Source organism: Hoplias malabaricus, chromosome 13 (genome assembly GCF_029633855.1).
Source record: "Hoplias malabaricus isolate fHopMal1 chromosome 13, fHopMal1.hap1, whole genome shotgun sequence".
Lineage (NCBI taxonomy): Eukaryota > Metazoa > Chordata > Actinopteri > Characiformes > Erythrinidae > Hoplias > Hoplias malabaricus.
The window spans coordinates 6,506,071-6,520,820 of NC_089812.1; the positions used below are offsets into that span (position 1 = coordinate 6,506,071).

The 14,750-nt window shown below is 40.5% G+C and overlaps 1 protein-coding gene and 1 pseudogene across 1 annotated transcript; one reads left to right on the plus strand and one right to left on the minus strand.

Annotated features, from left to right (window-relative positions):
• The first annotated feature begins 437 nt into the window (after positions 1 to 437).
• On the plus strand, positions 438 to 1,725 carry LOC136665201 (GTPase IMAP family member 4-like; annotated as a pseudogene).
• A 9,278-nt stretch (positions 1,726 to 11,003) lies between these two features.
• Positions 11,004 to 14,540, minus strand: LOC136665214 (apolipoprotein L6-like). The gene is made up of 5 exons (XM_066642803.1): positions 14,474 to 14,540; positions 13,308 to 13,793; positions 13,164 to 13,199; positions 12,055 to 12,126; positions 11,004 to 11,972 (listed from the first exon to the last, which is right to left on the minus strand). Exons 2-5 carry the CDS (start codon positions 13,679 to 13,681, stop codon positions 11,138 to 11,140), a joined length of 1,317 nt encoding a protein of 438 aa, XP_066498900.1. The 5' UTR covers positions 13,682 to 13,793; positions 14,474 to 14,540; the 3' UTR covers positions 11,004 to 11,137.
• Between the last annotated feature and the right edge of the window lie 210 nt (positions 14,541 to 14,750).

The following is a 14,750-nucleotide window of genomic DNA, read 5'->3' on the forward strand; positions in this document are numbered from 1 at the left end:
AAGAGCAATTTTGAGGGAGTAGGGGAGACTAAATAGAGTGTTTTTTTTTCCTGACAGTAATAAACTAGGATCCATCAATAAGGGAATGTTTGGGTTGATGTAATAACGCATGATGGTGTACGTGTCTGGGGTCATATATATACTGTATGTTTTTGTTCAATAAATGGAATATAAGAATCCCCAAAGAATTCTTTGAGCATCAATCTTCCTTCCTGGTGATATTTAGAGATTAATTTTAGATGTAAAGAAAAGGATGGGGACAAATCCAACATTTTGTTGAGTATTTAATCAAAACTGAACTCTACTATACTTCTGGTTTGAAGCTTGTCATTGAAAGAGCTCACTAAGCACTGAGTTTATTATCAAGGAGAAAATTCTGCATGCCACATGGAAGAAGAAGGGAATTTTTGTGCAGGACAGGAAGGACTTTTTTGACCATGACTACGCAGAGTATGTGCAACAAAGGAGGAGGGAGGAGTTTTTTATGCAATTACAAACCGTAGTCCACCTGTTGCTCTGCATACTTTGTTAGCCCATATTTCACACTATTTTTCAAACCACAGTGCAGGTAGGTTATTATTTGGACGGTGGCTGATTTTGAGCGCTGCAGTGACATGTTGGTGGTGATGTGTTAGTGTATGTTGCACTGGTTCAAGTGGATCAGACACAGGAGTGCTGCTCGAAATTTTACACCCCATGCCCTCTTACTATCTATTCTAATAGAGAGAGCAGCAAGGACACTTCCGTCAAATCTTCACAGCAATGTTCCAACATTAAGTGCAATGTCTTAAAAATACAAATAAAATATATGGAATCAAATGCCTGGTTTATTTTTCATTTTTTACCATTTTTAATCATAAAAATAATGGAATATGTATTCTCTCTCTCTCTCTCTCTCTCTGACACACACACACACACACACACACACACACTTTTTCCACAGGCCCATTACTGCCTCTCTTGCCCACACCCAACTACACACACATAGTCTTAATTGGTGAGAGAGAGGCTGGTAAGAGTGCGGTGGGGAATGCCATCCTGGGGGTGAGGGTGTTTGATTATGTGGGGGTGAAGACGAGGGTGAGTGTGGCACAAAAGGGTGTGGTCAAGGGGCGTGGCCTGGTGGTGGTGGACACTGCTGGTTGGGAGTGGTTCAATCTGGGTGGCAGCAGGTTATCTCCTGGGCAAGTGAGGAAAGAGATGGTGGGCAGTTTAGAGCTGTGCCACCCCGGTGCCCATGCCTTGCTCCTGGTTGTGCCACTGTCCTTCTCCTTTTCCAGCCGGGAACGCAGTGTTGCAGAGGAACTCTTCGGTCCGGAGGCCTGGAACCACACTCTGGTCCTCTTCACGGTGAAGAACGTCAAGCAGCTTCGCTCCTCCACCCTCCAGGATGAAGTGGAGGCTAACTCCGAGTTGCAGAGGCTGGTTGAAAACTGTAGGGGGCGCTACCATGCCCTCCACACCCAAACAAGAGAAGGTGAAGACCTGGTGGCAGAACTCCTGGACAATATCCATAAGATGGTGTCCAATAACGGAGGAGCTATGCTCCGCAGTGAAGAGGTAATGGCAAGTGCCCAAATCAGAGAGGAGGAAGAGGAGAAACGAGAGGAAAAAGAGAGGAAGGAGAGAGAGCAGGAGATGTGAAGGTCCAGGGTGGCACTGAGGAAGAAGAATATGGAGGAGAGGGAGGATGAAGAAATGGGGGAGACAGAGGGGAAGAGTTGAGAGAGCCAGGAGTGAGTATAATTGGCTTTCAGAATAAATAATCATTTTACTCTATGTTTTACAATATATACAGTAGTGTGTATTGATGTGTTAGTGTGTATTGCACTGGTACAAGTGGATCAGACACAGCATTGCTACTGGAGCGCCCTGTGTCCACTGATGAGAGGATGACACACACTGTTCTACAATAGTTGAATTACTGTCTCTGACTTTACACCTACAGGGTGGACCAACAAAATGGGTGGTTCAACAGAGTGGACACAGGGTTTAAAACTCCAGCTGCACTGCTGTGTCTGAACTTTTCCTATCAGTGCAACACACACAAACACACCACCAACACGTCAGTGTCACTGCAGAACTGAGAATGATCCACCACCCAAGTCATATTTGCTCTGTGTTGGTTTTGACCTCCAAAAATGGGGCTAACAAAGTATGCAGGGCAACCATGCCACAGATGTTGGGTAAATAATATATATTTCCATTACATGTTTTGTGATAGCTGCTACTATGATTTCAAAGTGTTATACTCTGTATTTTGTTATGTAATCTCATATTCCACGTGTCTCTACTGTACACCTTAAACAGGTTTTGAAGCTGAGGTATATTTAAACATAAGGCCTTAAGCGCAGTATTAAGGAATGTTCACCGTTTAGACATATGCTCTGTGTCTGTGCCCCACAGAGAGAAATGTTTAGGATAAGCTGTCAGTGAGGGTAGGAGACTATAAATTTTATCCCTCCCTTAAACATGCAAATGTAAACCAACCTCTACGTTCACCATATTTGGAAAGGAGAAAGAACCATATAGATCGGGGTCCTAGCCAAGAGGGGGGAGAGAGAAAATAGACATGAGAGAGAGATTTTGAGCGCTAAATTGAACACTCCTCTCACGGGATCCTTAAGAACCCGTAAGACACTGTTTCTGTAAATAAAGATGTGTTTACACCTTTAACCGTGTCTGCGGAGATTCTTTTCCATCACCTGTCTTCACAACACAGCAAATTTAACAACAAAGCTCAGATGTCGAGCAGAATGTCACAACTTCAGATTTGTTGTAAGACACAGTAAAGGAGAGAAAAAAAGCTACAAGGAAGAAATGGAGATGAAAAATTGAGAATTTCCTTCTCTGATGTTGTCTCCTGTGTATAGCTGTCTTAAAAAAAATCGTTCCAGGAAATGCATAACCTTTGTATATAATAATTAATGACATATATAAATATATTTGCATATTCATATTTTAACACCTTTATGTAAATGACACTGTATGGTTTATGGCAAAGTATGGCAAGTTGTAAATGTAGTCACATGACAAATGTTGTACACCACTCGATCCTGAGCAATTAAGAACATGGTGGAAGGTGGCTAAATATATGCAAAGCAGTTAATAATTAGTCTTTTATATTATGGAAATGCTACATGAGTAGACAAATGTTTGGAAACCATATGAATGATTTTTGGTATTGTTTACATTGTGGAAATTACTGTAAGATTTACATTTTAATAAATGCACAAGAGTGAAAGAGTGGGGTTAAATCATCCAGCGTCAGCACCTGACCTCAATAATGCTGAGAGAGAAAAAGTCTATATTCATAACGTGTATTTCCCAATAAACCCATTAACAAAGCTGCAGCAAGACTCTTATTGTGGAGAAAAAGAGATGACAAAAAGTTCTTAAAAGAAGTTCATTTATTGTAAAAATGTTTAAATTGTATGAGCACAAATCATTTGTATCAGCGCAAATTCTGATGCAGTTTTCATGAAGAAACAAGTTTCAGTTTAATGTATTTTTTTGAAAAGGTAAAAATAAATGTGCAGTAGGTTTTACAGGAAAACCCAGGAAATCCAAATCAGTTCTTCAGATCTCAGATGACAGTAAACTGAAACCACCATCGCAGCAAAAACCTTTCTCACGCTTTAGTGCTAACATCTTTTAGGATTTCTTATTCTCAAGACCATCAAGAACACAATATAATTTGATGAATGCATGAAACATCTGGAAGAAAATTAATGAAATAAAGGAAGTCACTAAAAATTGAATTGGAAAAATAAATAAGCATAGCCTATGTTAGCTTAATTTAGAATGAATTAGCTCAACAAAGTCTGCATTGAAGTGTTGGAGCTATCGTTTTCAACTTGTTTTAAAAATGCATGTGTTATGGAGTACTGAATGGCCAAAGGTAGTGTTTTTGTCGTATTCATTCATCTTCTGTAACTGTTTCTTCTTCTGTTTCATCCTGTTCATGGTTGTGGTGAGTCTTGAGCGTTGTGGTGGGTCTTGAGTGTAGGATCAAGGTAAAGAAAGAAAAATACTAAGAATTTGAATATATACATAATAATAACCACATCTGAAAAAGTAACAATAAAGAGTGATTTGATCTGGTCCTGGTTAGTTGAATATAATTATTCCAATCCATGGGTTGCATTTATCTCATACACAGCTCCTCTTCCTGTGCTGGAGATTGCCTCTTTGTATCAGGGCAGTAAATGACCTTGCTTAGTTGCATAAAGAGGAGAAAAAGACTGTTATCCACTGTTAGCTGTATTAGCATTTTCGTCATAGAGTCTAATGGAAAACTGTGAACATATTAGACTCTAATGAATTACTCTGCTCTTGTGATTGAATCTGAGTTATACTTTTACATCATATACAAGCTTTAGTAATCATGTTATATCACTCATGTTTTATTTTAATGTATAATAGACTAAAGTCATAAGCCACAAATTCTTTTCCTTCACTTTGCAGGGTAAATAATCTGAATAGATACTTGGAGGTTAATATTTTATTGGGACTATCAGCCTATAACTTATTTTTTATTTCTTAATGTTGAATAAAGTGAGTGACAAGTGAGAGATGGTTCCTGCAACCCATGAATAGAAATGGGATGTGATTTTGGGAATGAGATTGGTCCTTAAAATATGGAATCAAGTTCACTTCTACCGAAGCAGTTCTGGTGGATAGGATTCTTTTCTAAGGACGAAAAGGTCATGGTAGGTCCAGTTCCTGTAGAATCATAAGGCACATTACAAGATCACACCTTGGACAGAGCTTGGGTCAATCACATGGCATCACACATTCACCCTGTCACAAGTGGGGACAATTTCACACAGCCAATGCACCTACCAACTTTTGTTTTTGCACTGTGGGAGGAAAGTGGAGCACCTGAACCAAAATATTGTCTACACATTTACCATAACTATGTGAAAATATACAACATATTATCTAGGGCTCATCAGGTCTAGTTGTGTAGGGCCAGTGTCCAGCACTGTTTGGTCATTTTCACACTCAAGCTATGTACAAAGCTGGTTATTATCTGAAGTTATGAAGCAGATACATTCGATCAGAATGCTCCCCAAACTGTGCAGGACAAAATCACCAAGGCCTTGAACTGATTACCCCTGGTCTTTGATACTGAGCAGATCAAGAACTAACTTTTCCTCCAATCTTTCGTAGAGTTGCTGTGTGATGCGGATATATTTGTCCAACTGGAAGGCCAGGACCTCCATGTTGTCCAGGTTGGGCAGAAAGAAAGCGCCACCATCTCTCTTAAAGTGGACAAGGAGTGGTGACACGATTCTGGCCGTGGTGATGACAGATCGTACGGTTGCCGCTCTCACCCTCTTTGGCAGGAAGCTCTCCCCCACAAACACAAACAGCGAAGTGACCGCTAGCCTTTCTGTTGCGTCCAGAAAGTACTGAAGTTTCTCCAGACCTGCCAGAGTGCCCTTCACAACTGCCCCCAGCTCCATCTCCAGCTCGTCCCTTTTACAGTCTGCCGTTACTTGGGTCAGGCCACTCCAGACATACTCCCCAAAAGCCTTGGCCTTGTTCTCTGCGTTCTTCACGTGGTCAAACTGTAGAGAGATCTGATCTGCCAGGTCTTTGATGTCTCACATCATCTCCAGCTCCGTCTCCCTCTGGAGGGTCCATTTTACTTACACTACCGGCAGATGCAGAAATTACATGGGTATCAATCTTAAATTTGTGTCACTAGAACCTCAACTTGAAATCATGATTCTTGAAAATAAGTATGTGAAATTTTGTATTATTGAGATTTTTTGTATAAAAAATTCATTCATTCATTGTCTGTAACTGCTTATCCAATTCATGGTCGTGGTGGGTCCAGAGCCTACCTGGAATCATTGGCTGCAAGGCGGGGAATACACCCTGGAGGGGGCGCCAGTCCTTCACACGGCAACGCAGACACACACACACACACATTCACTCACACCTACGAGTCACCAATCCACCTACCAATGTGTGTTTTTGGACCGTGGGAGGAAACCAGAGCACCCGGAGGAAACCCACGCGGACACGGGGAGAATACACCAACTCCTCACAGACAGTCACCCGGAGCGTGAATTGAACCCACAACTTCCAGGCTCCTGGAGCTGTGTGACTGCGACACAACCTACTGTGCCACCGTGCCACCTACAGCTGTTTATTCCTTATCTATTCAAAAAGAAAAAAAGGGATTTTTATTTCCTCCATCCAGATGTGTGTGTATATACATTGTGCAATGGGTAGTGTGGGGTGTGTTGGGTTGTTAGTATGTTATGTTTTCTGTAAACTGTAAAATGTTCTCTGGAAAAAAAAAAAAAAAAAAAAAAAAAACTTAAAAAATCCAGCAAAAAATTTCCAGCACAAATTGTACATAAATTATTATTCTTTTTTATTGACAAAAAAGTTATAACTTTTATACAAATTTTATGTTTTTCTTCCTAATATATCTAAATGTATATCTAACATCTAACCTTGCAATAAATGGTAGACATTGGGTATGGGGGATTTGGATATTGGATTAAAATATTTATATAAGAATTATGGCAAATACAAATATATTTCTGCAAATTATTAACAATTTATTTGCTTTTAACTACATTCAGAAAAGAAGAACAGATGTTCTGACTTCAGCTGTTAAAATGTGTCTCAGTGATTCATGTATTAAAAAAATGCAAATTATTTTATAATGCAAATGTTACATTACATGATCAACAAATCGTACACTATCAGAAATAAATCATGTAGAGAATAATAGACAGAACATTATATTCATAGATATATTTCATAATAAGATCACATTAGAAGAAGACAACTTAAAAGGAAAGACTGTTTCAGCCTAAGAAGTTATACAGTATTAATGATATCTGTTATTTTCTGAGAATATTTAGTGATTTAACTGTATGACAGTGCTTTCCCCTACTTTTTGAACAGTATTGAAGTGTCATATACTGCCACATAGACTAGTGTATCAAATTTTTGGCCAGTAAGCACTTACAAAAGACCATCTCCAAAAATTTGTATTGGGTTTGAAAGCAAGTTGTCACGCCCTCGTCTTGTCATGTCTGTTTTTCCGGCCATGTGCTCGCTCTCAGCTTTGTTTGTTGTTTCCCTAGTCCCGCCATTGTTCCGCTTCCTCGTCTGTCTCATCTGTTACCCTGCCCCCTCGTTACCTGTCCAGGTGTAGCTTGTCTGTGTCTTGTATTTAAGTTCCCTTGTGTCTCTCCTGTTTGTTGGACATTTCACCTTTGTTTTGTACTCTCTGGTCTGTCTGTCTTGCTTATTTCTTATACCCTCCAAGTCAGTCTTTGTATCTCTTTTGTCTCTTTGTCTGTTTGTGTGTTTACTCGGTTTATGTCTATGTTCAAGTTTAGTCTGTTTAGCTTTCTGTGTCTGTTTAGTTCTAGCTGTTCAAGTGTCTATTTAGTTCTGTCTAAGATTAGTCTGTTTCTCTCTTTATGTTTAGCTCTCTCTTCCTAGGTTTCTATGTCCAGTTCCCTTTCTCTGTCCAAGTCATTGTTTCCAAGTTTCTCTGTCTCAGTCTTTCTTTAAGTTTTCTCGCTAGTTATCTTAGTCTGTCTTTGTATGGTTGTCTTGTAAATAAAAGTTGCTGTGTTTTAGCAAGTGTGTCCGCTTCCATCAGTCCGCTCCGTGATCCCTGACAGAATGTCCGACCAATTTAAGGACGCAGCTAACACAGCCGTAATATTGGACAAAACTCTTAAACAAGGGGAGAAATTACTGGCCAGAATGGTGGGTGATCAACCTGCTGTTTTACAATCTTTCATGGGAGTCCCTACAGGATTTGAAGGTGGTCAAAAGTGTTAAGATTTTTTTGTTTTGCAGTGCAAACTTTATTTTCAGTTTTTAACCTGTCCTGTTCCTCCTGACCTGATCCAGGTCATGTTTGTTATATCCCTCCTCAGAGAAGCATTGAAATGAAATCCTGTCCCCGCGAAGGCGGCGTCCCCCGCCGCTTCTGTACCCGTGACTGTGGCCCTGGCCGCTTCTGTCCCTGTGACTGTGGCCCTGGCCGCTTCTGGTCGTGTCCATAGGTTGGCCCCAAGGACTTCGAGGCCGACCCCCAGAACTGTGCCCAGGCTGGTTCCTCAGACTTCCCCACAGACATTTGCCAGTCCTGGGCACCCACCAGTTGTTTTGGTTCCCCTGTCTGTCCCTGTCCTGGTCCCTGTCTCTGTCCTCGTCCCTGTCCTGGTCCCTGTCTCTGTCCTCGTCCCTGTACCTGTGTCTGCCTTTGTCTCTGTCCCAGTCCCGGTCACTGTGTTTGTGTCTGTCCCTGTAAACGTCTTGGTCCCTGTTCCCCTGCCAAGTCCTGTCCAGTCCCCTGATAGTCCTGTCCAGGACCCATTTCAACTCTCTTTCCTGTCTCATGTCCAGTCCCCTGTTAATCCAGTTCAGTCCCCGTTGCAGTCTAGTGTCATGTCACCTGTCTCTTCTCCCCTTTTCAACCCAATCTTGTGTCTCTGGTTCTGTCCTACCCTCAGTTATGTCCCCTGTTTCATCACCAATCTCTGCTCCTGTACAGTCCCAGTACCCAGTTCTGCCACATGTTCTGTCTTCATTCCAGTCCCCTGTCCTGTCACCTGCCCATGTCCAGTCTTCTGTCCCCAAAACTGTTCAGTCCCCAGTCTTGTCACAGTTCCTGTCTAATATACAACCCCAGTCTCCTGTCAAGTCTCGTGTCCACTCCCGTCCTTTCCAGTCCCAAGTCCTGTCTCCTTTTCCCTTTTTTCAGTCACCTGTCCAGTCTCCTGTTGCCCCCCTTTGTCAGCCTCCTGTCATGTCCCGTCTCATATCTGGTCCTGTCGTGTCCCAGTTCCTATGTCTGTTCCTGTCTTGTCCTGAGTCCTGTCTCCTAATGGTTCCTTGTCTTGTCCTAGTTTGTCTTGTTTTTCCTGCCCTCTCCGGTGCCAGCTCCTGGGGGTTTTAGGTGTACACACCCCGGGAGTTGCGCATTCAGGGGGGGCATCTGTCACGCCCTCATCTTGTCATGTCTGTTTTTCCGGCCATGTGCTCGCTCTCAGCTTTGTTTGTTGTTTCCCTAGTCCCGCCATTGTTCTGCCTCCTCGTCTGTCTCATCTGTTACCCTGCCCCCTCGTTACCTGTCCAGGTGTAGCTTGTCTGTGTCTTGTATTTAAGTTCCCTTGTTTCTCTCCTGTTTGTCGGACATTTCACCTTTGTTTTGTACTATCTGGTCTGTCTGTCTTGCTTATTTCTTATACCCTCCAAGTCAGTCTTTGTATCTCTTTTGTCTCTTTGTCTGTTTGTGTGCTTACTCGGTTTATGTCTATGTTCAAGTTTAGTCTGTTTAGCTTTGTGTCTGTTTAGTTCTAGCTGTTCAAGTGTCTATTTATTTCTGTCTAAGATTAGTCTGTTTCTCTCTTTATGTTTAGCTCTCTCTTCCTAGGTTTCTATGTCCAGTTCCCTTTCTCTGTCTCAGTCTTTCTTTAAGTTTTCTCGTTAGTTATCTTAGTCTGTCTTTGTATGGTTGTCTTGTCTTGTAAATAAGTTACTGTGTTTTAGCAAGTGTGTCCGCTTCCGTCAGTCCGCTCCGTGATCCCTGACAAGTATCTATGATTTAATTTTCATTCTACTGAATATTGATTTCACTGAAAGACAGTACAAAAGAAAATATCTGTACAATTAACATTGAAATTGATTGTTTTTGTGAATATAAACACATTAAAATATTATGCATACGACACATTCCAAAAATGCTGGGACAGAGGAATATGGCTGTTACATTTTCTTTCCTTTAAATGAGACTTTTTACACCTTGAAATAATTGCAGTTTTACAAGTGGAATTTTTGCCAGCTCTCACTTCATACAAGAATTCAGCTGCTCAGAAAGTCCATGGCCACCATGTCTGACTCTCCTCTTGGAAACAGGAAGGAAACAGATCTGGACTGTAGGCAGGGCAGTCAAACAAATGCACACAGTGTCTACAAAGACATGTTGTAGCACATGCAGAATTAGGCCTGGAATTGGCTTGCTAAAATAAACATGGGCATTCCAGAACAAGACGGTGCATTGATAGCAGCACATGTCTCTCTAAAATTGTATTACAATACAAATCAGTGATACCAACACCGTGGTCACTGTGGCCATCATCTCCATGACAGATGCTGTTTTTTCATCTGTTTCTGATCATAATCTTGATGGATCATTTTAGCACAGACATCTCACCTTCCATATCTATGTTATGAAAAAAATATGGACTTATCAGAATAGAGCAAATGTTTCCAGTGGTTTTGGATAATCAGAGGTGACCTTGGGCCCAGAGGACTTCTGTGCATTTCTGCACAAATATAAAATTCCGCTTTTTCCTAGTGTAACAGAGTTTCAAGTTGCATTAATTAATACAGCGGTGGACTTTTAAGTGATTGTGGTTTTCTGAAGTTTCTCATTTAACAGTGGTTTCCATTATATATGGCTGATAATAAGAGACCTAAGTGCATTGCAATCTTGTACTAATAAGTAATCTTTTTGAACTCTTTGTCTTTGATTGTGTGAATTCTGGGACAAACAAAGTTCATCCACAACCCACCATTGCCTCCAAAGACTGAGACTTTGGTGAATGCTCATTTTATACCTTTTATATTCACAATTACAATATAATGCTTTAAAAGCGTGTGACATGTTTTCTATAAACATTCTTTTTCATGGTGTGTTGCAGGTGTCAAATTCTAAATGTGTTTATTTTTTCAATACACAATATAATGTGTTCAGTGAAAACACTGTCTGTTTGTCTGTTAAATGAAAGGTTCAGTACAAAACAAACCAAAGGAACAGGTATTTTTGAATATTACCAAGTTTCCACGCATGTCTAAAAGGGGTTTGTAATCTTCTCTGCTAACCTTTTTTGTATTATCAAACTTTAGTTATTTAACATGCTTTAGCTACTCTGCCATTTTAATTCAAATCTTCAATTAATGCATTCCAGTTTAAATCATTTATAACATTGCATGCAATCCTTTTAATGCACTTCATCCACTTCTGCATTTTTGATTTTATCATTTCCAAAACTGTAAAAGGATTGGTTGAGTATTTCAAGGTTTTCCTGGAAGGTAGCTTCCCCTTCACACAGACATTTATACATCTTATCCCACGCCTCTATCTCTGAGCCGATCTGGAGCGGATTGCCTGAGATTTTTTGCTTTTCTCTCCTTTGGCCAAACTCACACTTTCCTTACAAATTAACAGAACATCGAGGCCAATGAAGAGAGCATTGAGGGTAATAAACCCAGCCCTGGCTGATTTGGAAAGGGCCAGAGGGGTGCCCCTAGCCAATTTCCGAATGTCAGGAAGGTCTGAAGCGAGACTGGGGAAACTTCGTGCTGCTTTGGCCTCTTGAAGATGCCTCTTGACTGCAGCCATATCTACTTCTTCACTCTGGAGAGCCTTCAAAGCTGCTGCTCCATCCACAATGGTGTCTATACCTTTGCCTACTGTTCGAGCTCCAGAGATCACTTTCCCAGCCTCAGGGAAAATATTACTATAATTCACACTTAATTCAAGATACTGATTACTTCCCTGTTCTAGACAGTCCTGGACATTTTGCACATGCTCCATGAAATTTTGGAAGATGTTTTTAGCTTTATTCCGATGATGTCTATTGACAGCTATCTCAGTGATGCCTGTCACCAAGCTGTTGACCCCACTGGTGACCCCCAACCCAACTCCGGTGAGTGTGAGAGCCAGGGATACTCCTGCAGTTACAGGAGCAAGAGCTATGCCCACAATGGACAAGACACCCCCAGCAATGCCCACTGAACTGCCCGCTACAGTGGAGATCCTGGAGCCCTTCTTCATCTTGTCCAACTCAACAGCAGGCTCCTCAAGGTCTGACAAGAACTGGAACATCTTAGAGTGGCACCTCCTATATGTCTTAATGAAGTCCTGAGGTCTTCCGTTAAATAAGAACATCAGCCTAAAACCCTTGTCCATTCTGGTAGAGGGAAGTTAAGGTTAGGAAATTGTTCTAATGCCACAAATTCTTCTGAGTTAAACATGGGGTGAAACTGTCTTACCTGATCTTGCTCAGTTGCTCTATTGAAGCTGTGATGTGCCGATGTCTGAAACTCAACCTCGATGGAGGCAGGCTGTTTTACCATGAGTAAAAACATGGACAGAAAGCAATTGTGTAGACATGTGAAAATTGAGACACCTCTAGCCAAATGATATGGGTATTTTTGTGTGCTTGTTTGGGCTTTCTTTTATTTTTTTTTATTTATTTATTTTTTTAAACATAGAAGTAGTAAACATCCTCTGTATCTTATCAAACAGAATACTAGACAATATATTCAGCAAACCTCAATGCACTGTTATACTGTCTTTCATAACATAAACATAAGAAAAATCAATATAATCAAATTGGCTCATGCAAAATTTGAGCACCTCCCAGCATCAGTAATTACCACAAATCAGAGATTTCTAACACATTTGGAAGCAACTACAAACATTATAGTTGGGATCCCACCCAACTATATGATTAGTTGGGTTTATGATTAGATTTGTTTACAGTTAGGGTTAGGGAAGGTTTTAAGGGGGTTTTTCAATTGGGTTGTCAGATATTGATTGTACACAATTTAGGATTCCTGGGAATGTATTTAACAGCTTATTTCATATTACACATTACAATTATAAGTGAGATATTATATATCTATAAATATAATTGTGTACTATATTAATTGTTGTACAAATTGTCATACAAACTTAGATGTAAACTTGTAATGTAATAATCTTACACTTATAACACACTGAAGGTATTTAAAATATATTTATGAACTAAAATGTGGGCAATTTGGATCCAAGATGTGTTTAATAGTAAATTACTATCACAGTGTTTAACACGTCTAAGAAGTATAAAGTTTGCAAATTCCACTCTGTTCTTCAATGGTCAGGACCCCCACAGGACCACCACAGAACAGGTTTGATTTGGGTGGTGGATCATTCTCAGTGCTGCAGTGATATTGACATGGTGGTGGAAGGTTAGTGTGTGGTGCGATAGCTTACTAGGGCATTGTTATCACTGGACACTGATATGTGGACCATGGTGCAGTGCTGGGAACGATCCAGTAGTTAAATCATACCTGCTTTTAGGTGGTCTTGCAAGGGTTAATGATTTATATACACTTACCTCTGAATGCCTATAACATCCAGCATGTTCTTAGATCTGTGCATAAGGAATTGACTTTAGATTAATCACAACACTCTGAAGGATTCCCACACTGTGATTAGTGTGTTTATATACATTAGTGTATATTATAACAGAATTACTCACATTCTCTCGCAGAGAAGCTGGGTGATGGAGATGTATTTTTCCAGATAGAAGGCGTGGACGTCCACATTGGCCATGCTTGGCGAGAAGAAGTGTCCTGCATCTCTCTTGAAGAGGATGAGGAGTGGTGACATAGTTTTGGCTGTCAAAATGAACGTTTTGACCTCCACTGTGTCCACCTTCTGCATCAAGATGCCCTCCTCCATGAAGACAAACAGTGAAGTAACAGCTAGTTCTTCCACTGCATCCAAAAAGTGTTGAAGTACACCTAGTCCTTTCAGAATTTTCTTAAGCACCATCTCCAGCTCCCTTTTCAGCGCCTGCTTGTTGAAAATAGCTGAGAATTTCTCTGAGCGGCTCTTGATGTCTCTCATCATTTTCACTTCTGTCTCTATCTGAAGAATCCATTCCTGTTTTCTGTCACAAAAGTCCTTCACAGTTCTTATGTACGCGAGGGTGGCTAAGACGTACTCTTGCAATTCTTCCTCTCTGTGGCAAAAGATGGGTAATTCCTTTAGAAATCATTTTAAAAAGATTTAAAACATTATATAGAGCAGGGGTAATAAATTAAAATTCATTAAGGTCCAGTTAGAGAAAAGGTCCAGAACATAATGTACAACCTGCATATGATCAGTGCCATATCCTGGTCTCTTGTAGTTATAGCAACATTCTATGTAGTTAACAATGGAATTTCAAATCAATTTACACTTTCAATTACATCTCAATATATTTCAACAAGATTTATAAATATTATAAATAGCAAATGCTCTAAATAAAATGTCCTTTCAAGTAAAAATTACAAAAAGAACAATGTTTTGTGTCTAATTAAGTGTCAGGAATCACAGAGCGTACTGACGGAAGCGGACACACTCGCTAAAACACAGATTAATTTATTTCAAAACAAAGAAACTTTAACAGAAAGCTACCACACAGGGTGCTAACAGAGACAGACACAGTGAGGTAGGCTGACTAAACTAAAATACAAAGAGCTAGACAGACTAAACCTAAAACAGAGAACTAAAGCAAACAGGAAATACAGACAGACTAAAGACCTTGAGTAAGCTAAGTAAACACAGAGAGCTAAAGCTAAACCTAAACACAGAGGGCTAGAGAAAACACAACAGACAGCCTTAATAACATGACACAGAAAACGACTGAGAAAGACAGACCTGACTGGGTAACATCACACTGCAACAATGGAAAAGAGACCAACATGACTTGGTTAGTGAAACAAATGACCGACAAACAGGAACTAGACAAGTGAACTTAAATACATGACACAGACAAGACACACCTGAGACAGATAACGAGGAGGATGTACATGGAGGCGGAACAAAGGCGGGACAAGGGCGGAGACATGGACAACAAACAAACAGAGCCATGTGCTAAATGAGCACATGGCAGGGACAACAGACAAGACAGAACAAGGGCATGACATTAAGTTAG

Excerpts from the sequence above, each read along its gene's own strand:
- LOC136665214 (XM_066642803.1), bottom strand. The coding sequence starts at position 13,681 with ATGATGAGAGACATCAAGAGCCGCTCAGAGAAATTCTCAGCTATTTTC. Across the intron at positions 12,127-13,163 it reads GATGTTATAGGCATTCAGAG|CCTGCCTCCATCGAGGTTGA; the intron begins GTAAGTGTATAT and ends ATGGTAAAACAG. Across the intron at positions 11,973-12,054 it reads GAGCAACTGAGCAAGATCAG|AATGGACAAGGGTTTTAGGC; the intron begins GTAAGACAGTTT and ends TCCCTCTACCAG.